This window comes from Phascolarctos cinereus, unplaced genomic scaffold (genome assembly GCF_003287225.1).
Source record: "Phascolarctos cinereus isolate Bilbo 61053 unplaced genomic scaffold, phaCin_HiC Scaffold_3;HRSCAF=262, whole genome shotgun sequence".
Lineage (NCBI taxonomy): Eukaryota > Metazoa > Chordata > Mammalia > Diprotodontia > Phascolarctidae > Phascolarctos > Phascolarctos cinereus.
Genome location: NW_027555736.1, coordinates 111,162,598 through 111,186,865, shown reverse-complemented (window position 1 = coordinate 111,186,865; position 24,268 = coordinate 111,162,598). Strand labels below are relative to the sequence as shown.

The 24,268-nt window shown below is 38.2% G+C and overlaps 1 protein-coding gene across 4 annotated transcripts in view; it reads left to right on the top strand.

The window, feature by feature from the left end:
- Positions 1-23,986, top strand: part of HOMER2 (homer scaffold protein 2) — a 153,640-nt gene extending 129,654 nt beyond the window's left edge. For 3 of the 4 annotated variants that reach the window (XM_020966333.2, XM_020966351.2, XM_020966358.2), the window contains exons 7-9: positions 8,780-8,890; positions 16,600-16,680; positions 18,612-23,986. In XM_020966333.2, coding sequence (XP_020821992.1) covers positions 8,780-8,890; positions 16,600-16,680; positions 18,612-18,800 — 381 coding nt within the window. In that variant the 3' untranslated portion in view covers positions 18,801-23,986. The remainder of the gene's footprint in view (positions 1-8,779; positions 8,891-16,599; positions 16,681-18,611) is intronic. The other variant, XM_020966345.2, reaches the window with a different exon arrangement.
- The last annotated feature ends 282 nt before the right edge of the window (positions 23,987-24,268 follow it).

Genomic DNA, 24,268 nt, shown 5'->3' with positions numbered 1-24,268 from the left:
TGTATGTTCCACTGATCTACTTTAGTGCTATTACTTCAAGTCTGAGAGTCTTCAGATGTAGATTTTAATCTTCCTCTCATTCTTCTACACTGGGACTGTGAGTAAGGCATCTGGGCTTTGGGACTTTGTGATGGTGATTCAGAGCCATTTTCTTAAACTGAAACATCACCTGCATCGACCCACTCCTGAGGAACTCGTGTAAGGAGGACTTTTTTTTTTACCTCGTACATATTTTCAGCACCCATAAATTTTCCCTTTATCTCCCAAATCAACAGGATTCATTCTCAGTAGCTAGGGGAGGCCAGTCTTACTACTCACAGTGGCCACAGATGCACTAATACCATGTTATCATACACAGTCCCTATTATCACTTGAGTCAGCTTGATAGGATTCATGTCACCCACAGCCCCCACACTCCCAATGACAAATATCTGGAGCCGACACTCAAATCTTAGCCTTTTCTTTTCCTAATGGGAATTTGATGGTAACTTCACATAAGTATCCTCAGAATTCTTAAGGCCACCAAATTGGCTGTCCAGCATCCATAAACATTGGAATATTGTGACTTTGAAGTATTCTTTCATATTTAGCTTGCATGTGCTATCAAGAACAAGTTCCTTCAGGCTCTTGTAAGTGTTTTGTTTTTTAGTTGTGTCTGACTCTTTGTGACCCCATTTGTGACTCTTTGTGATTTGCCATTTCCTTCTCCAGCTCATTTTACAGATGAGGAAACTGAAGCAAATGGGGTTAAGTTACTAAACAGGGTCACTCAGCTAGTAAGTGTCTGAGACCAGATTTCAGCTCCAGAAAATGAGTCTTCCTGATTCCAGGCTTGGCACTCTATCCACTCTGCCACCTAGCTGCCCATTTTTCCCTATCATTTTTGTGTCATGTCTGTGTCATGTTCTAGCCAAAGTGAAGCTTTCTTCTTCACATAATTAGTTATATCACCCTGAGAATAACCTTAAATGTCCATAATACTCTTCTTTTCTTTCCATATTGTTCTATTTGAATTCTCCATGGCCCATAGTCTGAGCTTGTGTTGCCAATATACCCCTATGCCCAAAGGTGTCTGTTCTCCAACAGTTCCTTCACATGTCCTATAATCCATGTTTTCTACAGTGGGCTTTAGCTTCTTTATAAAATCTTAGCCAGATATAAAATACTAAGTAACTGATTTCCCAGTATCCCCTTTCAAAAGATCTCTCCAGACATTTTTTTCCCCATGATTTTTCTGTGATTAAATAGAGTATAGGAGAAGTTAATTTCTTCATTAATGAAGGATCAGCAAAAGAGTACATTCAAATGAAGGTGGGAAAAGGTAATATAGCAGTTTGATAAAAAAAAACCCCATTATCTCTTGAAACAAAGTGGCATAGAATCATATAATATTGTTCTTAAATTGGAAAGAGAAAAAAGGAATAAGGTCTGTATTCTGTTTGAGGATCTTGAGTATGTGTGTGTTTCAGCCTTTGGAAAAAACAAGTCCATAAAAATAAATTTGATGAGATCATCCACTACAATTGTAATTTATTTCATTTATATTTTGAATTTCTACTAGTGCCTCATATACCATAGACACTTAATAAATGATGCATATTTAAAAAGAAAGTATTGAAGTGTTAGTTTAATTGTTTCTGCTTTAATTCTTTCACCTCCAGGATCAAATGGAAAATCCTGTTTGGGCTTTAAAGCCCTTCACAACCTGTCCTCTTCCTACTTTTCCAGTCTTCTTACACTTTCGCCCTCCCTTTTCCCACATACTCAATGATTCAACAACCCTGGCCATAGAGTACACTCCAGTCTTCTGATTCAATGCCTTTTCATGACTTGTCCCTAGGTCTGGAATGCTCTCCCTCCTCTTTTCTGCCTCTTGACTTCCCTGGGTTCCTTCAAGACTTTATTCAACTCCTATCTTCTGGCAGATGCTTTCCCAGTCCCTTTGTCTCCCTTTAGCCAGTGCCTTCTCTCTGAGAATACTTTCCTTTTACCTCGCATATATCTTGTATGCACATAGTTGTTTATATGTTGTTTCTCTCTTTAGATTGTGAGCTCCTTGAGGGCAGGGACCATCTTTTGGCTTTTCTTGTGTCCCCAGAATGCTTAGCACAGTGACTCACACATAATAAGCACTTGTTGACTGCAAAAAGAGACCTCACCTTTTTGTTCATCAGATGAACTGATCATATCTGACAGCTCAATACTTGTATTTTTAAGCTAATTTCATAAGAGGTCCAAACCGGGAAGTGGGGTTATAAAGTAGAAAGAACATAGGCTTTGGAGTCAGAGGACCAGGATTCAAGTCCTGACTCTGCCACTTCTACCTCTGTGATTTTGAGCAAGTCCCTTAACCATTGTGGCTTTTTGATGCCTCCTCTGTAAAACGAAGAAGTTGGCCTAGAAGACTTCTTTCTAGTCCTTTCTAGTTCTAGAACTTACAATCTTGTAATCCTAGGACTTCCATTTTGGTGCCTGTGTCACCAAGAAGACCTCTCCCAGTTCTGTACTGACTTTTAAAAAAATATTTATTGTGCCTTGCCTTGACATTTCTGAAGCATAAGCAAACTATTATCTTGTAGCATTCTGTTCTACTTCTTAGCCCTCTTAGTATTATGTTAATGGAATGAAACTATTTTGTATATCTGTTGAATTACTTAGTTTTCCATTTTGTATTTAAGGTGGTTTTCTCTGGAATTGATATGGGCCCCTAAAAAAGGTTACTTTGCTTATCTGGGCCTCAGTTTCCTCTCCTGCAAAATGCATTGGATTAGATGAGATCTAAGATCCTTCCAGCTCTAAAGCTGGGATCCCATGATCCCTGTGATCCTTTACAGAAAACAACTTTTGGGGCAGCTAGGTGGCGCAGTGAATAGAGCACTGGCTCTGGAGTCAGGAGGACCTGAGTTCAAATCCAGCCTCAGACACATAACATTCACTAGCTGTGTGACTCTGAGCAAGTCACTTAACCCCAATTGTCTCAGGGAAAAAAATTTTTTTAATTATAGCAGAAAACAAATTTTCACATTAGCATGGTTGTGCACCAAAAAACCATCTATGTCATCCTCTGCCTATTTTGATTCCTAGAGAGACCTCTTAGAAGAATTTTAAGCAAATCGCTGGTGGAAAGAAGCACAAGTGATCCCTTTGAAAAAAGAAAAGAGAAGAAAAACAACAAAGAAATGTTTTTAATTGGAAAAAAAGCAGCCACAGAAGCTCATGTCATTGATGCAAAGAAACGTTATATGATGATAATCATTTGTGTTCTGGCTGATGTTGTATAGAAAGAGTGACAAAAGAGGAGGAAGGCAACAAGACCATAACCAAACTAGGAGTCTTGGGGGCATTCTTCCATTTGGCTCACAACCTTAGTGTTATCCTGTACTCTACCCTCTCCCTGACTCTATCTAGACCAGGGGTGGGGAAACTGTTGCCCTCTAGGTCCTTGGGTGCAGCTTTTTGACTGAGTCCAAGTTTTACAGAACAATTTCTTTTATTAAGAGAATTTGTTCTGTGAAGTTTGGATTCAGTCAAAGGGCTGCGCTTGAGGACCTAGAGGGCCACATGTAGCCTTGAGGCCTCAGGTTCCCCAACCCTGATTCTAGACTATCAGTTGTTAACTCTTTTTGTTTCTACCTCCACAATACCTCTCAGTCTGACCCCACTTCCCCGATAATGAGCATTATCTTGGTTCAAGCCCTTATCACCTCTCACCTATGTGGCTGCCATTGCTTCCTATAGAAAGGTATCATGGTACACTGGAAAGAACATTGGATCTGGAGTCAGAGAATTTGAGTTCTCTGGGTCATGTGATAAATAAGATGGAAGACTAGACATTTTCTCTTATCCTTTCAACCTCTCAAACCTCTCCAAAACAGAAATTATGGACCAAAGATAAAGAAACTTCATCTGTCCCTGTGCTTTAGGACACTGGAATCCAAAAGAAAGTAAACAAACAAACAAACAAAAACTAAACCCGTGAATTGACTCCTGCATTGACTCACTCAGCACTCCTTCCCCATGCCCCGTGCTACCAGCAATGAGCCTGCACCAGCCAACCCCTATGGGCTCTTAACAAAACCTGATCTATCACTTCAGTCTCCTCTCCTTCTTTCCAGTGCCATGGAGATCCTGGCTGTAGGCTGTAGAAGTCTCCTTGGGCCAGGATAGATAGCCAGTGCCCTCCAAAGCACTCTAAACTGCGAGAGTTCCCTGGGACCACACCAGCCAGTGATGTAGTGGGCAGCCTTCTTTACTACAAAACTTCCTTGTACAAAAATATTTTTGGCAGCTCTTTTTTGTGGCACAAAAAATTGGAAATCAAGGGGTGCTCATCAACAGGGGAATGGGTGAACAAGTTGTGGTATGTGGTTGTGATGGAATACTATTGTGTTGTAAGAAATGATGAGCAAGATGGTTTCAGAAAATCCCCAGAAGCCTTAAATGAATGGATGCAAAATAAAACAAACAGGACTAATGGAACATTGTACACAGTAACATCAACGTTGTAAGGATAATCAATTGTGAAAGACTTAGCTACTTTCATTAAATCAGTGATTCAAGACAGTTCCAAAGGTCCTATGATTCTTATTCAATAAAATCCAATGACTCCCTGATAGGATACAATATAAACTCTATTTTTTTAAAGTCCTTCATAAACTACTCCCAACCTGTCTTTCCAGCTTTGTTCTTTATTATCCCGTTTCCTGCACTCCATGATTCCTACAAACTGATTTCTGTTTATTTTTCACTCTCTCCATCTCTCATCTCTGTTGCTTCAGCCTGGATGGTGCCCATGCCTGAAACGCATTCCTTTATTATTCCTGCCTCGTAGATTCCCTCTCTTCCTTCAAGACAGAATTCAAGCACTACCTTCAACAATTATGAAGCCTTTCCTGATTCCCTCCCAACTGCTAGTGCCTTTACTGTCTTGTATTTAATGACCTTGTGTCTATTTATTTTGCTTATATTGTATATATATTATATGTATATGTGTATATGTGTGTGTGTGTATATATACATATATATATGTATATATATATGTACACATATACACACACACACACACACATATATATATATAGTCTTTCCAGATATAATGTAAACTCTTTGAGAGCAGGGACTTCATAAATACTTGTTGATTGGTTGATTGAGGTAACACAGGCTTTGGCTGAAAGTAAGCCTTCTCTGTTTTAGAAAGGGTCTGATAATTATTTCTGAGGGATCTAGTATTACAAAATTTTTGGAATGATTCCCTAAACTGAAATGCTTCAGTTGCAAAAACTGTTAAGAGCGGTGATGATACACTGTTCAGAAAACAGGGCACTGACACTCATCTGCTGGCAGCCTACCCTAATGATAGAGAAAGTCACCCAAATATTTCAACTTCTCATGTGTTAAACTTGAAAACTTTGAAGACATTAAAGATCCTAACTCTGTTATTATTTCTGAATATTTCACTTCCAAGGAGACCTGTAAAACATTGGGTTCTTAAAGGCATTACTTATTTCTAGCACTGTATAAGATCACTGCACTTGGAGTCAAGAGGGGTCTGTGTTTTTATTCCGGCCCCTGATGCTTACTAGCCCATGGACAGGTCACTTAAACTCTGAGCCTCCATTTCCTCATCTGTAAAATGTTTAAAAAAAATAAAAGCAAGGCGCCTATCTCATTAGTTGAGGGGATCAAATAAGATAATGCTTTGCAAACCTCAAAGCATAGTATAAATATTAGTTGTTATTTTCAGCAAAGCTTTGAATTTACCATTTTTACTACCAGCAAAGCTTGTAAGTTAATGCAATAATCAAATGGCAACTAGAGGAAGAAATAGTAGCGAGAAGAATGTAAATTATGTTCAAATAGGGCTACTCCAATATAGCATACTTGATAGAGTGATGGACTTAGAGACAGGAAGACCTGGATTTAAATCCTGCCTTTGACACGAGTTATGTGGCTAAAGCCAAGTTATCTAATTTCTCTGAGCTTCAATTTTCTCTTCTGCAAAATGTGGCTAATAATCCCTGTAACTCCTATCTCACTGGATTATTGTGTGACTAAAATTTTGTTTGTTTTGCCGATTTTAATGTACCATGTAAATACCAGCTATCATTATCATTTTGTTGTTGTTCAGTCATTTTAGTCATGTCTGACTCTTCATGACCCCATTGGGGGTTTTCTTGGCAAAGATACTGGCATGGTTTGCTATTTCCTTCATTTTACAGATGAGGAAATTGAGGGAAACAGAGTTAAGTAACTTACCCACAGTCACACAGCTGCTAAATGTCTGAGGCCAGATTTGAACTCAGGAAGATGAGTTTTCCTGACTCCAAGCCCAGCACTCTATCCACTGTACCACCTAGCAGTTCATTGTTATCATAACTTTAAAATATTTTTTAGTAATTCATAAAAATGATTTCCTTGGTTCCCCAAATCTCCAGGTATTAGGTCCCAGAAGTTTGATAATTGGCTTCTACACAGCCCTGACATTGAAGTCTTAAAAAAAAAAGTTGTATTGGTGCCTTTTGTTTTTCATACCACAGATAGTTTTCAATATTCCTCCTACCCCAAGGAAATCCTCCATTATCAGAAGATAAAATAGTTAAGTAAAATCAACAGACATATTTTATACATAGACTATAGACTGTGTCTGATAGCATATAAAACATTCAGCACTCCCATTTCTCTCCTTAACTAGAAGTATGTTTTATTGTCAATCATCTTGAACCATTGGTCATTGTCTTTAATCTGAATTCATCTGCCTTTTATTGTTGATTCTATTGACATTATTGTAGTGATTTTATTTATTGTTCTTCAGTTTCAGCTTTCTTTGCTTGGCATCAGTTCATGTGAATATTCCCATGTTTCTCTGAATTCTTCATACTCATTCTCACAGTGTAATTATATTCTTTTACATTGATATAATACATTTGTTCAGCCATTCCTCCTTGCTGAAGTGCCCACTTTGTTTCCGCTTTTTTGCTACTATGAAAAGGTTGCTATAACTATTTTGATATGTTTGGGACCTTTTCTTTTTGTCTTTACCTTCCTTAGGGTGCATCCTCAGTAGTGGCATTGATGAATGATAGGATATTAAACCATTTAGTAATTTTTCTTACCTAATTCCACATTGTTTGCCCATTTAGTAATTTTTCTAACTAATTCCACATTATTTGCCTGAAGGGTGCAATTGATTTGCAATTCTATTGACAGTTCACTATTAGTGTGCCTATTTGGTATGTGAATTTTAATTTGTCTGTTGGGATTTAGGCATTGACTACTTAGGACAAACTGACCTGGAGATTGTATTATGATGGCTCTCATGCACTATAGGTACTAACTTCATACTGTCAAAAGCAAGTGGGTACGTGGTCATTAACTTGTTTCTGTGTGGCATGTTAAAGGTTTTCATTCTTGCTATTTCTACAGTTCTAGCAATAGCCTCACCATTAAAAAAAACACACAAAAAAAACCCTTCACCCATGTGAAACAATTCATTAATCTTAGAACTCACCTCTTGTACTTTAATATTTAAAAGATTTGTGGTTTCATTTACATGAATCCTCTCTCCAACAGAAATGGCAGTTCCTCAATATCTGTTTTTATGAGATACTGTGGAGAAAAGATTGTCAGCAAGTCTCCTAGTGAAGCGATTCTTCACACTTAGCCAGGCTTGTCCTCAAAAAGCAGAATCAGTCTAAAAACAGGCCTTTCCAGCTTGGTAGGATCAGTTGGTGCTTCTGTTTTACTGGCATGGCCTTAGGGCTTAATACAATGCAATGTAATATGATGTTATATAACAAGACGTCATGTTATATAATGTGATGTGACATGATATACAACGAACATTTATGTAGCATGTTGAAGTCTACAAAGTGCTTTACACGTGTTATTTCATTTGGTCTTCACAGCAACCCTGAGAGGTAGATGTTATTATTATTCCTATTTTATAGTTGAAGAAACAGAGTCTGAGAGAGAGTAAATGCCTTGCCCAGGGTCACACAGCTAGAAAGTGTCTGAAGCAGGATTCAAACTCAATTGTTCCTGACCTCCAATGGACCAGTCCAATGTCCTAGCCTCTGAGCTACCTAGCTGGATGGAAATGAAACCAGATTTATTAACTCTTCAGTATCTCCTTTTTTGGTGGTTCTGGGGAGAAAGAGCTAGGCTACATGTCTTCAACTGATTTAGGAAGGAGAAAGTTTCTTGGAATTTGCCATTTAACCTGACTCTACTCTAATGAAGAGAGTCAGAAGAGTAAGTCCCATGTTCAGTAGTTTAATACCATTATTACCCATTTGGAAATCACTCCCTTACCCTGAGGTGTAGTTGCATGGTACCATTAGGGGCTTGGGATGAAACAAAATACATTCAGGGCATGAATAAATAACTATAAAAAATCTTTTTGGCATAAAAGCAAATAGATCCAAGAGGAAAATAGATTCATGGGGTGCTTACCCTTGCCTTTGCCTGAATCCTTGAAGAAAACCATCATTTACTAGCTTGCAACAGGAGCATGAAAATAGAAATATAAATTATCCGGAAACTAAGACTTGTTACTAATTATAACACAGCTGAGCCATAATTACCTGAGGCCTCAGGTCAGAGGGAGGCAGATAGAGCCCATAAGGGGTTTCAGATAGAAGCTACTCAGTTACAGGGGATTGTTGTAAATGGGTTAGTTCATTTTTTTTAAAGGAGGGGAGGGGGAGCAGAGCCTAGGATCTTTCGTGTTGCCTCAAGAGTTAATGAGCATTTCTGCTTTCATATATGATATTCATTGAAGATTGAAGAACTAGAAGAACAATGTAATGAGATAAATAAGGAGAAAGAGAGGAACGCACAGCTGAGCAAGAGACTGGAGGCCCTGGAGTCGGAAATTCAAGAAAAGGAGAGGGTAAGTAAGAATCAGCAGGATGGCAAAAGGTTTCCTGTGACCAGCTCCCATTGTCTGACTTCTGTCTTATTCTAGGAAGGTGCTTCAGGTAGACTTAGAGAGAAGGAACATCCCCACCCACCCACCCCTACCCCACCCCCAAGTAGCTGCCCTGGCTTTCTTATAGTAACAGTTTTTCCCCTAATGATAAGGTGCTGCATTAGAGGTGATACTATTGAAAATTTTAAAATGCATTATTGTAAATTGGAAAGGGAAATCATAAAGGACTTAATAAGGTTAAACTGTTTATATTTCCATATAGGAAGATGATATTTGTAACTCATAAGACCTTTCTCATTATTAGGGTAGTTAGAAGGAGTATATGTAGACAGAGGGTACAGGTTCAATATGAAGGGATGATATCTAAAAAGCAAAATTAAGGGGTGAGAGAGCAATGTACTGGAAGGGGAAAAAAAGGTAGAGGTAAAATGGGGTAAATTATCTCACATAAAAGAGGTAAGAAAAAGCTTTTACAATGGAGGGGAAGAGGAGGCATGTGAGGGGGAATGAGTGAACCTTACCCTCATCAGAAGTGGCTCAAAGAGGGAATAATATACACACTCAGTTGAGTATAGAAATCTATCTTACCTGGCAGGAAAGTTTGAGAGAAAGGTGATAAGAGATAAGAGAAGGGCGGTGATAGAAGGGAGAATAGATTGGGGGAGGGGGTAGTCAGAAGCAAAACACTTTTGAGGAGGGAGAGGGTGAAAGGAAAGGAAGAATAGAATAAATAAGGGTGGGGGGGAATAGGATGGAGGGAAATATAGGTTTTGGTTTTTTTTTCTTTTGGCTAGGCAATGGGGTTAAGTGACTTGCCCAGGGTCACGCAGCTAGTGTGTGTTATATGTCTGAGGCCGGATTTGAACTCAGGTCCTCCTGAATCCAGGGCCGGTGCTCTATCCACTGCGCCATCTAGCTGCCCCAGGAGGGAAATATAGTTAACAATAGTAACTGTGAAAAAAATTTTGAAGCAAGTTTCTCTGATAAAGGCCTCATTTCTCAAACATAGCGAACTGGTCAAATTTATAAAAATAAGAACCATTACCCAATTGGTAAATGATCAAAAGATATAATCAGTTTTCAGATGAAGTAATCAAAGCTATCAATAGTCATATGAAAAAATATTCTAACTCACTACTGATTGGAGAAATGCAAATTAAAACAATTCTGAGGTACTACCTCATACCTATTAGGTTAACTAATAGGACAGAAAAGGCAAATGACAAGTGTTGGAGGGGATGTGGGAAAAATGAGACATAAATGCACTGTTGGTGGAGTTGTGAACTGATTCAACCATTCTGTAGAGCAATTGGGAACTATGCCCAAAGGGCTATAAAATCATGTATACCTTTGACCTAGTAATACCACTATTAGGTCTGTATCACAAAAGGGATAAAAAACAAAAAGAAAAAGGACCTATATGTACAAAAATATAGGAGCTCTTTTCTAGGGGTAAAGAATTAGAAATTGAGGGGATACCCATCAATTGGGGAATGACTGAAGAAGTTATGGTATGTGATTATGATGGAATACTATTATACTGTAAGAAATGATGAGTAGGATGCTTTCAAAAAAACCTGGAAAGATTTGCATGGGCTAATGCAAAGTGAAATGTGCTATGTACAAAGTAACAGCAATATTGTAAGATGATCAACTGTGAATGACTCAGCTATTCTCACAATACCATGATCCAAGACAGCTCTGAAGGGTGGGGGTGGGAAGGGAGAGAATTTGGAACTCAAACATTTTAAAAAATAAAATACTAAATAAAAATGCTTTATTAAGTTAATGATGTCAAATCAAAACCATAATTTCACCAAATAATTTAGTATGAGGTCATTTTCTGTTTTCCAAAGGCTTGCAGGGTGGCCTTTGGGGGAATCTGGCATTTTTTTAAAATTTCAATGTCTGGAATACTTCCTCTGTTCTTACCTCTTAGCATCTTACAGTAGAACTCAGTCATTGGAGTCAAGAGATTTGACCAAATTGTGTTAACAATACTTATTAGTGGGCCTGTCCCTTCCTTGTTCTTTTCCTCATCATAACTTTAAAAAAAAAAGCCCTTTTTATTGTTCCTTGGGGGCGTTAGCCCACTTAACATTCTTACAGATTCATGCCATCCATTTTCTTCATCCTCAGTTATATGCCCTTCTTCTCCATCCTTTGTACAAAGCCTTTTGAAAACTGAGCTCATCAGAGGGCAGCCTGTGTAGTGACACTGTTTGTAACTAAGAAACATAAACACATTGAGATTTACCCAGAGGAGAGGTGCAGTAAATACTTATTAGTTGATTTATAAAATTGAATTAAACTAGGATAATGAGATGGGTTTATAATAAAGCCTACCATAAAATAGTATTACACCTGAATACTCATAATAGAGAATGCTTTTTGTTTTTTAAATAGAAAGGAGTCCACATTTAAAAAAAAGTCATATAAGTTAGAAAATTAATTGAACAGTGAAGCAATAGATGTTACTTTTCTTGCTTTCTGTTGCTACCCACTGTCAAGATTGCTTGTGTAGTGAATGTTTGGAGTAACAGCACATTCAGAGGCAGCATGACATAATGAATAGTCAGCCAGCCTCAGAGCCTGGAAGGACTTCGTTCAAGCCCCACCACTGATGTATGCTGGCCCTCTGATCCCAGTGTTCTAGGTAAACGTCTAGGGGTAAGTTACAGGGAAGGTACCAACATATACTGGTAGAAGGAGTTTTTTCACTCAGGAATTTCCCAGACCAATTAAGTCACAAAGTCCAATCTCTATTCCCTATTCCATAACCCTGCATGCACACAGTGTAATAAAGAAACCAGAATCTTGCTAGTAGTTGTTCAGTCATTTCAGCCGTGTCTGACTCTTCGTGACCGATTTGGGGATTTTCTTGGCAAAGATACTGGAGTGGTTTTCCATTTCCTACTCCAGTTCACTTTACAGAAGAGGAAACTGAGGCAAACAGGGTTAAGTCACTTGTCCAGGGTCACACAGCTAGTAAATGGCTAAGGCCGAATTTGAACTTGGGAAGATGAGTCTTCCTGACTCCAGGCCTGGCATTCTATTCACTGCACCACCTAGCTGCCCATGTTTAAGTGTCAGGTCCCAAGAGAAATATGAAAAAGGGTATCCCTACCCTCATAACCCTTTTTATATGTAGTGTGGATGATCTTTCCTTCAGTGGTCACCAGGTCCCTTCAGGGCTTCTTTAAGCATTTACTTCTCTAGATCCAAGGCCAGTCTTATCATTCTAAAATAGTTTAATTTCAAGGGTGACTCCTATTTTAGTACTATAAAATAGAAGATTTTGTGAGTGTGAACACTACCTCCAACAACATGGGTTAATATGGTGGAAAGGAAGCTAAACTTGGAATCATAGGAGCTGGGTTCAAATCCAAGGTCTGCCAACTTCTACCTATGTGACCTTGGACAAGTCTTGAGGCCCTTCTAGGCCTCTATTTCCTCCTCTGTAAAATGGAGGAATTGGATTAGATGACCTCTAAGGTCCTTTTCAATTCTAGATCTATGATCCTAAAAGTTGCTATTGGCTGAAAAATTGAGTTTGTTCTGACTCAGACATTGGACATAAAACCTATGCTAGGCCTTTCCAGCTCTGAATAGAACCCACGTGACCTCATACTCCAGTGGCATACCCTTCCAGAACTCAAGACCTACCACACAAGGAGGCATTGGATTGGGTCATTTAGTTGAAGTCAGGCATATCTCATTTTTTCAGAAAAATCCTTTCCCCACTGTTTGAAATTCTACTTGAAGAGTTTTAGTCCTTTTTTTAAAATTAATTCCTATTAAGAATGCAAATTCCCCTGGGAAGGGTCTAGGCACAGTAATCAAATGTAATTTCTTGTAATGGCCCAAAGAGTAGAATTGAATGTGAGTCTGAGGAGAGGGAGAAGGACACCATTCAAGAGACAAAGAACACAGAAAGCTGAAAGCAATAAGCACTAAAGATGGCCTTCTATAATTTTTCTTGGTGTTGTCCCTGTTATCCCAGTGGCACTGTGAATGATGGCCTCTGGGACTCAGTAATAACAGCAATTCTAGAACAACCAAAAGTCTCTTCAAAAGCTCTCCCACATATTAGAGTAACAATCTGGATACATCCTTGTTCTCCTGTCATGTGAGGGTAAGTCAGAGTTGGACTACCCTGTGAATATGCCTCATTGACTTGTGGGGTTGCCTGTACTTTGTATACTTTGGTGGAGGAAGGAAGATGAGGAGAAAATTTAAGTTAACAGCCCTTTGTCTGAACATCGTGGGAATTTGTGAGTATGCCTGAGAAGGTACTCTGACAGTGAATGTGTAAAACAAGCTGTGCTGCAAGATGAATAGAACCAAAGGACAAATGGAAAATACTCCATCTTAGTAATATGAAAATGGCAATATATTAACTCACTAAACCAGCATAAACTCAAGGCCAGATTCTTGTCAGTGATGTAAGATCAAATTTCATAGCTCTGCAGAGCAACTTTAGAAAAGAATTTCTCCCCAGAAATGTTTTGCAAAGTTAAAGAGACAAGAAAATTAGTGTTATAAAATTCACTGAGTTCCTGGACATTAGCTACATTCTGTCTCTTTAATGTTACATGACCTCAAAAAGAAAGTTTTTAGAATTTGCCTTTTAGTCTTTTCCATAATCTTGGGGTTTGCCTCATGGAGTTCTCCCTTTGCTCTGTAATTTTAAAAATTTCTATTTATAGCCCTTATTTTTATATTACCTTCATTTCCAAATTTATCCTTCCCCTTTCTGCTACCCAAAGAATCATCTTTTTCAATAAATAAATAAATGAATGAATGAATGAATGAACCAACCAAAAAGAGGGAGAGAGCAGTTTAACAAAACCAACCAAGACATCAACTGAGTCTGTGAACATAAGTAATTTTCCATGTCTGTAGTCCCTCCCCCTCTACTAAGGAAGAAAGCATTTTTTTCATATCTTTTTAAATCCCAAGTTTGATCATTATAATTATATAGCATTCAGTTTCTCTTTTTTGTATTCTTTCGATTTAGATTGTTATAATTATGTATATTGTTTTCATAGATTCACTTTTTTTTCCTGCATCAGTTCATATAAGTCCTTATGGTTCTCCAAATTCTTCATATTCATTATTTTCTATGGCACATTAGCACTTGTTATATTCATACATCATAATTCATTCCCTAGTTGATGGCATCTACTTTGTTTCTGTTCTTTGGTACCACAGAAAGTACTGCTAAGAATATTGTGGTGAATGTGGAATATTTCTTCCTGTCTTTGACTTCCTTGGGATAAATACCTAGCAACGGGATATGTGATTCAAAGAGAATGGACATTTTAATTCCAAATAGCTTTCCAGAATGGTTGGGCAAATATAGTGCTTCACCAACAGTGTATTAGTGTGCTCATCTTTTCATAGCCCTTCCAGCATTGAAGGGCTTGGTCCCCCTGCACTTTAAATAATAATAATAGATCACATTTATACAGTACTTTTCTCATATGATTCCTGTAAATTAAAAGTGCCCTTTCCTCTTCTTGATCTGCTCTGTGAAAAGAGTTTGCTATTAATCATCTCTTAACTTTGAATTTAAGACTCTAGATTTTCCATTTCTAGGAGTATTTGCATTTTAAGCCTCACCTCTAATTGTAAAATGAAGCCTATATGCTGTTTAAAAAAAAAAAAAAGAACTCTTACATCATGGTATCAACTTTTCCAGCCATCATGGGAAGTTTTGAAAAGGAAATCGGTATTGATTACTTTATTTTTAGTTTGATTTTGGAATTAAACTCCCTTCTTTAGGAAAAGGTAGCCCTAACAGCTAAATCAGGCTAGATTGAATAAGACTTCATCATTTAGTAGGAGATAATTTAGAATAAGATATGTATCTTTGTGGGAATAAAATAATCATAAGATTATGTGACTTTTTTTAAAGGCTAAGTTCCCCCTTCCTGCAGCTGGAGAAGGGGGGGTTGACCAAATTTAAGTTCCTCTTTTCAGTGTTTGTGGATAAGATCCCTTTTTTCTTGAGCTAGAGTCTAAATTGAGTAATGGAATCTTGGCAGCTGAAAGATGGGAGGGGAGTGATGGCTAACCACAAACCACAAGCTCCCTTTATAGGGAGCTTTCTCCTTGCTAAAGGTATCACCTGAAGGGCAAGAACTTCTGGGGTAATCTCACTTTGACAGCTAGGTGTTGCCAACAGTACAAAGAAAGCTTGGGTGAAGCAAACTAGTCAGATGACCTGCCTTGACCAATTGAATCATGTTTAAAACAAGTTTCTGTAATTTTTTTTATTCCTCTCTTCTGTTATAAAAATCAGCCTGTATAAATCATTCTATAAAATCTTTGTCTCTGACAACTGAATCAGATGACCTAATTTGATATGCAAATGCTACCTTGTTTTTTTCAAATGCTAGCTTTGAAAATTAAGTCATAATTGCTCAGTAAATTTGTACCTCAGTTTCTTCTTATTTCAGATAATTTGAAGTATTTTGCAGTGTTTTATTTGGGAAAATACTTTCCTTAAAATCAAACGATTAGTACCCCTTTCGGATGTGAAATGTGGGAGATAGAACGTTCCTAGTTCTAACTTTGAAAAATCCCTTCTGATGAGATTACTACCAGGATTCTTGTTATTTCCATTTAAAAATTGAACTAATATAAAATTGGCTTAATTTTATGTTGACTGGTAGTTAGAAATTGGAGCAGCTAGGTGGCATGGTAGACAGTATACCAGGCTTAAAGTTAGGAAGACTCATCAAATCTGGCCTCAGGCACTTACTAGCTGTGTGACCATGGGAAAGTCACTTAAATCTTGTTTGCCTTAATTTCCTCATCTATAAAATGGAGAAGGAAATTGCAAAACACTGTCTTTGCTAAGAAAACCTCAAATGGAGTCATGAAGAGTTCAACACAACTGAAAATGACTGAACAAAAAGTTAGAAAATAATTCTGACTTTATAAATTTAGAATTTTACTGTTCTTTGTGTCGAAAAGACAATTTAGTTCTAATTGTATTAGTTTGGCGGCCAAACTCAACTCATGATGATGGCTATTTATTTCTTTTTAAAATAAATTGCATTTATTTAAAATTATAATTTTAAAGAATATTTGAATATTAATTAATTAACCAATAATCAATTAATAATTTTTAGATTATTAAATTTAAATTATATCAAATTATTAGGGCTATTTAATGAATAATTAATTTTAAAATTAATAATTAACTACTAATTGTTAATATTAATTAACACATTTGTGATATTATAGATAGTTACATTATTCTTTAAGTTGTTTTTTACCTTGCCCACATTTTCCAATGTGTCCATCTCCTTCCTTCCCTTCTTCCTTTCCCACAGAGCTAACCTTATAACAAAGAATAAAAGGAAAATAAGACAATTCAACAAAATTAACTAGTACTTCTAAAAAGTCCTAGATTGTATGAGTGTTCCACACCCATAGTCCCTTTACTGTTTCTAAGAAGCTTCTAAAAAGTATAAAGCTACCTAAGGTACAATCTAGCCTTGTTAATACCCTATATAAAAATGTTCACTCTATACTTATCTTTATGGTTGATTGCTATGTTAATATTTTATACTTACTCTGATTTTGTCAATAAGTGTGAAAAGTTGTCATTGTTCATGTTTCTTTATTTTTATTTCCTGTTCCATTTTTTCCAACAGGAATTGAAAGATCTCCGAAAACAAGGTGAAATCATACCTCAGCTCATGTCGGAATGTGATTTTGTCACAGAGAAATTAGAGGTACTGGTCAGAAATACATCTAACAGAGGGTATTGGGGAAGGCACTTGTTTTATTAGTATCTTGTAGCTTCACTTCATTTAGCTTCCTAGATGCTAAAGGTTAGGATTTTTTAATTCAGAGGAAGCGAGTAGTGATGGCATTCCTGGTGCTTTGCCCCCAGAATTTAAGTGCAATGGGATTTGTCTCTTGGTTGTTTTTGTTGTTTTAATCCTGTTTTAAGAAAGCTTCTCCTTAATTTAAGGGCAAAGTCCAAGACCCACTACATCAGGGTTACACAGGCCTAATGTAAATTTCAGTAGCAACAGAGAGGGTGACTGTTCCAGATATAGTAGTTTCATTCCAAGTCACATCAGGAACCTGTCTAAGCAACAAACTTACTTTTGAAGTAAATGCCTCTGCAGTTGGTTAATAAATAGTTTCTGGGCATATTATCAAAATAGTCACATTTTACAAATCCACAGGACAAAATATTATGAAACGTCTAATTTGATACTAAGAGTTTAAACCCAGGTGAAAAATGTTACCAAAATAGAATCACTGTGACCAAGGAACCTTTACAGATTCCAGGAGATTTTCCCAAATAATCTTTGTTGACCAAATTTATTTCCAAAGGTGAGATAAAATATTTGTAAAATGCTTAGCACAATGCCTGGCACATGGTAGGTACTTTATACATGCTAGCTATCATTATTATTATTATTATTATTATTATTATTATTATCATCATCATCATTATGATGATGATAGTGATGATGATGATGATGATGATGATGACGATGATAGTCTTTTCAGAAACATAGCCACAGGTGACAGTAATGATGAGATCTTATGCTGGGGGTCTCATGGTACTGAACATTTTGGTTTCCACAACATGTGTTTCCAGCTTTTCATGGAGTATTTAAAAAAACTCAGACAAGGGCAACTTGGGAAGTCTGGGGTAGAATGTCATATCCTTTGTTTGGGGGTTCAGTTTCCCTCAAAAAATGGCGACGATGTCTGCCTTTTTGATCTCTCAAGATTATGCAGTTGACAATCTGTTGTTGGGATTTGCCTTGGCTCTTTGAAAAATATCATTCAGTCAACCTACAAGCATTTAGTAAGCAACTACTATGTGTCAGCAATTATACTAGTCACTGTGGATACAAAGACAAAAACAAAGCAACACTGGCCCTCAAGGAACTTCATTCCAATGGAAGACACAAGATGTCCATATATAGGCACATATGAATCAATTACAAAGTAAATGAAGGTAACTTTGAGGAGGAAGGGGCGCTAGTAGTGGTTGTGGAAGGGAAGGAAGGGTGCCTGAGGTGAGCCTCGAAAGAAAACAGTGATTCCAAGAGGCAGAGGTGGCGAGGGAATGCAATCCAAGAACGAGGGACAGCCAGGGTTAAGGCTTGGCAGGCAATGAGTGTCCTGTTTTAGGAACCACAAAAAGGCCATTTTGATTGGACCACAGAACATATGAATGGGAGTAATGTGTAATGCAGCTGGAAAGGTAGGATGGAGCCAGATTGTACAAACCTTTAAATATTAAACAGAGGAGTTTATATTTCACCTTGGACATAATATGGAGCCACTAGGGTTTATTGAGCCCCAGGGCAGGGGTAGGGGAAGGTGTGGCGACCTGGTTCAACCTGGGTTTAAGGAAAATCACTTTGGCAGCATTGTGGTGGATAGGCTGCAGAGAGAAAAGACTCAAGTCCAGGAGACTAATTAGGAAACTATTATAACCGTCCAAGTGAGAGGTGATGAACATCTAAACTAGGATGGTGGTTGTGGGAATGGAGAAACTGGATTCCATTTATCCATGCTTTCTTTCCCTGGTCCTCACACCTGAAAATAATTGAGACTATGCTGTTGGATGTCTTTGCCATTGATGGTGTTCGTGATTACTAGCCTTCCTGGCTTCTTTTTGCTTTCATTCCAGGCTTCTGAGAGAGAAAATCAAAATCTCGAAGATAAAGTGAGGTCTTTAAGGACAGACATCGAGGAGAGTAAACACAGACAGCGCCACCTAAAAATGGAACTCAAGAACTTTTTGGAGGTCCTTGATGGGAAGATCGATGACTTGCATGATTTTCGGCGAGGGCTCTCCAAACTGGGAACAGAAAATTAGGGTGTAAGTTGTGATCTAGGCTCCAGGAGTTTGATGTTTGTTAACTCTAAGTGTGTGTATTACAAAATAGGAACAGGAAGTACACCTTGTCTGCATTTTTTTGTAAATAGAGGCTCAGAGTTTGTTGTGTTTTCCAATCACATGTGCTGCTCACTAACTTCTGTCCAGAATAGAAACCTTTGCTTGCTTCTCTGGGCTTGTGGACAGGTGGAGGATCCTGCCTCAGGAATCAGGAACTAGGTTTATGTTAAATGCATATGCAGTTAGTCAGTCTAGGGACATCTATATTTCTTAAGGACTGTTGCAGCCACAGAAACACGAAGTATTTTCTAATCCAACTTCCAAAATTCTAAGCAACCTGCAATTTCATTTCATTCTCTTTTGTTAAATGAGGTTCGAATTAGTTGGGATTCCTAATCTCATTGATCCGAAATATAATAGGGATGATTTCTGCTCTGGTACATTTTGGATTAGATGATTGTGAGGTCCTTTTGAAGTCTGTGATTCCTGGCAGGTATACATTAGCTTTGGGATAAGCTATCTAAGACTCATTGTGTATCAGTGTAGTGAATCCCTCATAGTAGAAGTTGTGATGCTTTAAAAAAAATGAGTTAATAGAAATTTCAGGAGAAGAAAGGGAATCAGGTTTTTAAAAAACATAGGTATGTCCTCTAAATCAGCGCACCATTTGCACATGTCATGCATCATGTGGTCTGCAGGACTGCAAAATAACTTTCCTTTTAATTATTTTTAACTTACAAGTGGACAACCATGATAAAAAAGCAACAGACCATGAAGGCTGAGTCTACGTGAAGAGTAGTATTGTAATCAAATAAAACTTATAACAAATTTCAGCTGGCACATATTTAATTTATATATGCATTATATATAATATATAATTGCATACCATTCAGTTGGATGCAGTGTGTGTGTATACATACATGCATACATAAATGCATGCATATGTGTGTGATATACACACGCATATATCTAATAACCTAATTACCATTCAGCTGGATGGTGTCTCTCTCTCACACACACACACACACACACACCCACACACACACACCCCCCCACACACACACCATTCAGCTGAATGATAATAGGCAATAAATAGTATGCAATTCACTTCAATGACATGTTACTTTTCCCACAGCCAAACCAAACCATTTCTGGGGTTAGTCAAGGGAAAATGGGAGGGAACTAGGTAGATTAGGAACCTGTGGATCCTAGAAATTCCAGGTGACTGCATATATGACCTTACTTCTCCAGTGGGGGACACCTACAGACAGATGCTCTGGGTGCCACAAGATGCCAGGTGCCACAAGATGCTATGTACCCCTAGGGCTAAGTGTGGGAGCCAGGAGCCCTTGATTGTCTTGACGTAAGTCAGGGCAGTAGCCACTACCCTAACGTGAGAATTTTTGCCTTTTATTTAGGTGCAAGGTTCACATCAGGGCAACCTCCTGTTCTAGGCTACAAGCAATTGGAGGGGGGAAAAGGGAGAAGCATGGCTGGAGTATCTTCCTTCTAGCTACCATCTCTCCTTTCCCATTAGGGCTGTCTCTCAGATCTCTGGGTTATACATGTGGAGGAACTCAGAGCATCTTCCTCTTCCTCTTCTATTCTTCCTTCAACTGAGGGGAGGGCTGTGGGGGAACACAAATACTATGTCCCCCCCACACCCACACACACACTTACTCTTACCATCCCTTCCCCCAGATGGCTTTAGGTTCCCTCATTAGAGAAGGTTTTCTTGTCTCCAAAATACCTCCCTCACTTTGCCTGAAGTTCTACCGACTAGACATTTATTTGAATTATCCAGCAGATGTGGGCTGGGGGTAGGAGTTAAAAAGGAGCTATCCTATAATCCCACTAACCCACTTTAAGTGAATACTCAGTACCCTACAGCTTCGATAGGAGAGAAAGACAGGTAACTGCAATGAGGTCTTGGAATACACATCCAGAAAACTTTCTCAGTTTGTCCCAAGCTTATGGTATGTTTTTAGAGGAAAGATGCCTGTAGCTGCCTTTGTCCCTAGACCATAAATATATGTTTCATTGCCCAGGAGTCACCATGCTTTGTTTTGGCTAGAGCCTTACTTAAAAGAAGGATATCAAAGGGGTTATTGTGCTCAAATGGCTGTCATCCCTAAGGAAGCTTAGTGCCTCTCCTTGAAGGGTAGAGGGTGGGAGAGAATTGTGCATTTAGAGTCTAGGATGGAGGCCAGCAGAGGTCTCTGTGACCAGTCACTGTCAGCGAAGGCCTTCCTAGAGAACACCGCTAAAGTTGTTCAGACCTCAGAACCAATGGAGCAGTTGGTTCAGATTTCCAGAAATTACTTTGAAATATGCTGTCTGCCTCAACTCAGAAACCCTTAAATGGTACAATGAGGGCAATAAATGACCAACATGGAACAACACAAAAGAAGATCTTGATGGAACATATTTTGGTCCCGCACTAAAGCCATTTAATGAGCATTGGTAAAGAACAAGGTGTTATAGAATAAGACACGGGAACATCTTTTGTGGAAAAGGTGAGTTTAGTGCAGTCTGAAGGGGGAAAAAACTTCATAAAAGAACCTATTGATAAATCAATTCTGTTTTTGTTTGAGAACTGCCTCAATGTTTTTCTTGCTTCTTTTTTCTTGCTCTGAGAAAAAAAGTCAGATGGAGTCCTACAGAAATTGGATGAGTAATTGCCAGTGTCTGATAGACTGGTATGTTGGGGTGAGTGTCATAGGGTAAAGGGTAAATTATAAGATTGAGTGTTTAAGTTTATTCTAGTATTGACTCATGAAACAATGATGTAGCAGGCACTAGTTTGATGATATACTTTTTCTCAGAGCAGACTTTCAAAAAGCAAAATTTTTTGACTAAAACGCTTTGCCTTAGATTTTATTTTAAATGGAGTATAATAAGGACAAAATTCTCCTAGATGTATTGGGATCCAAATTATATTGGACTACCTGCAAGGCTTAGAAATAAGAGTTTTTAGATTCAACATGGAGACTCTGTCATCAGCCTTGACTCATCCCTCCTTCTATATCTGTAAAACATGGTGCCATGCCTAAAAAGAATAAAATGATGTGGACTTATAAGGCTCCTCAGAATGAAAGAAAAATTACCTTGAGTGGTCAAGACGGTCACAATGAGGGATTGCTGAGAGTGTGTGCACAAAATCAAGCGGATTGGGATAAAGATAGTGGGATCTGGCTTCCAAGGGTTTGGGGAAACAGTTGTGATAATAGTCCTTTATGTTTTTGTGGTGTTTTATGGTCTACAAAGCCTTTTCCCATCTTCAATCTCATTTGATCCTTGCAATAACCCTTCTATGGGGAGACAGAGCAGGGATTCTTATTCCCATTTAACAGAGAAAGAAATTGACGCTCAAAATTTTGTGACCTCGCTTAGTGGTAGAGCCAGGCCTAGAAGAATCATCTCCTCTTGGTTCAGTCCTATTTTCTATGACAATATCCTGCCTTTCTATTAAAAATCTATCAAACTCAGAGGTGATTTTTTTTTCATAACCTGATTTGAGCTATAAAAACAATATTGTTTTGAGCATATAAGTATTGCTCTGGCTACTGTCTATAGCAAGAAAGAACAGGTAACTCTCTATTTACAATGACAATGAATATATTTAGTTTTTTAAAAGATTTGCATTTGATCACAGGTGTCATCACAGGAAAGCACTGGCTAGGTCCCTACTGTGAATGCAAGTAACCCTAACCCTAACCCTAACCCTTTTTTAAACATTCAAATGTAGTTTTTGTTTATATGTAGCACCCCTTTGGGTGTCTTTGCCTCCCCTCTTCAACTTGGACAAAGTCTGAAAGGGGATTTGATCCCTTAAACAGGTATTACTAGCAGAACAATTTATTTAAAATAAAATTATTAGGGGCAGCTAGGTGGCGCAGTGGATAGAGCACCAGCCCTGAAGTCAGGAGGACCTGAGTTCAATTCCGGCCTCAGACCAAACACTTGACACTTACTAGCTGTGTGACCCTGGGCAAGTCACTTAACCCCAATTGCCTAAAAGCAAAAAAAAATAAATAATAAAATAAAATAAAATAATTAGATTTACCTTAGAAGTATGAATAGCGTTCTTTCTCAAGAATTTCCCAATTCTTCCCTCATGTAGATTTTAGTCAGTGTCTTACAATTTTTCAAGCCATTCTAGTATCACCTTAAAATGAAGGGCTGTCAATACTTAAAGTAAACGTAATGATTACCTCATAGCACATCAATAAGTCCTTATGAAAGGCAGTTGGGCTCTCCTCTCATAGCCATTAGGTCGGTCTTCATTATGATTCCCAGCCTATGAAGAAGTGGGCCTCTGGGGAACTCTTGGTTAGCAGGCAATAACCAGGCACTTAAGGTGGAGGTAGAGGACATAAAAATTGCACTTCCCCAAACCGTGAAAAGCCATCCAGTTTCAAAGGCCTTCCTTTGCGTACTATGCTGTAGCGTCTTTGGCCACCACGCTGTGGGGGCATATAGCTAGGCCTGTAAGTGGCAAGTTGTAAGAACCATTGGACAGGCAGACCCTGAAAACAGAAGGCCAATAGGAGATTAAGGATTTAGCTCATGATTTTCTCTTTCTCTTTCTCTAAGGGAACAACATGGATGCTGTTAGATTTCAAAGTACTTTCCTGCACAACTAGATGTTGCTGGTTGTTTACTTGTAGTTTGGCTGAATTTGTTGTTTGCACTACATTTGAAAGCACAGACGGTTTAAATGGAGAACACTCATCAAGGTGCCTGTGTATTTTTGAGTTACACATATGATTTCAGAGCCCTTTTTCTTGATCAAGTGGTTACCAAAAGAAATTTATTTATACTACTTGTCTACTTGTGTGTATGTGTGTATAGAGATGTGTGTGTGTGTGTGTGTGTGTGTGTCTGTTGTATATATGTCCCTTAAATACCTCTCGTGGTGGCATCTATGACATGAGCATGGTGCCTAAGAAAATGTTTTTGATTTTCAGTTTAAATACTGGTCAGCAATAATTTTTAGTCACAGACCAGCTATGAAAATGGCTATTCGAAAAGAATTTTGAGCTAAAATCCTGGGGATGAGAGTATTGAATAACTTAGGGATAAAGGGAGGTGGGAGAGGGTTGTTAGGGTGAGACAAGGCTTTCTGTACTGAAAAGAGAAGTTTTTTTTCTTCTCCCTAATGGATAGGGAGAGAGAGGGAGAGGAAGAGGGAGAGGGAGAGGAGAAGAGAGGAGAGAGAGAGAGAGAGAGAGAGAGAGAGAGAGAGAGAGAGAGAGAGAGAGAGAGAGAGAGAGAGAGAGAGAAATGACATCAGAGTCAGAAAGATCTGGTTCAAGTCTTGCCTAGGCAACCCTCTAAGACTATATAAGTTGCCAAGGTGATGACCTGCATTGGTAGAGAACATTTCTTCACCCTGTACCAATGAAAATCCAAGGTCTTGTCCCTAACAGAATAATGCTGCATAA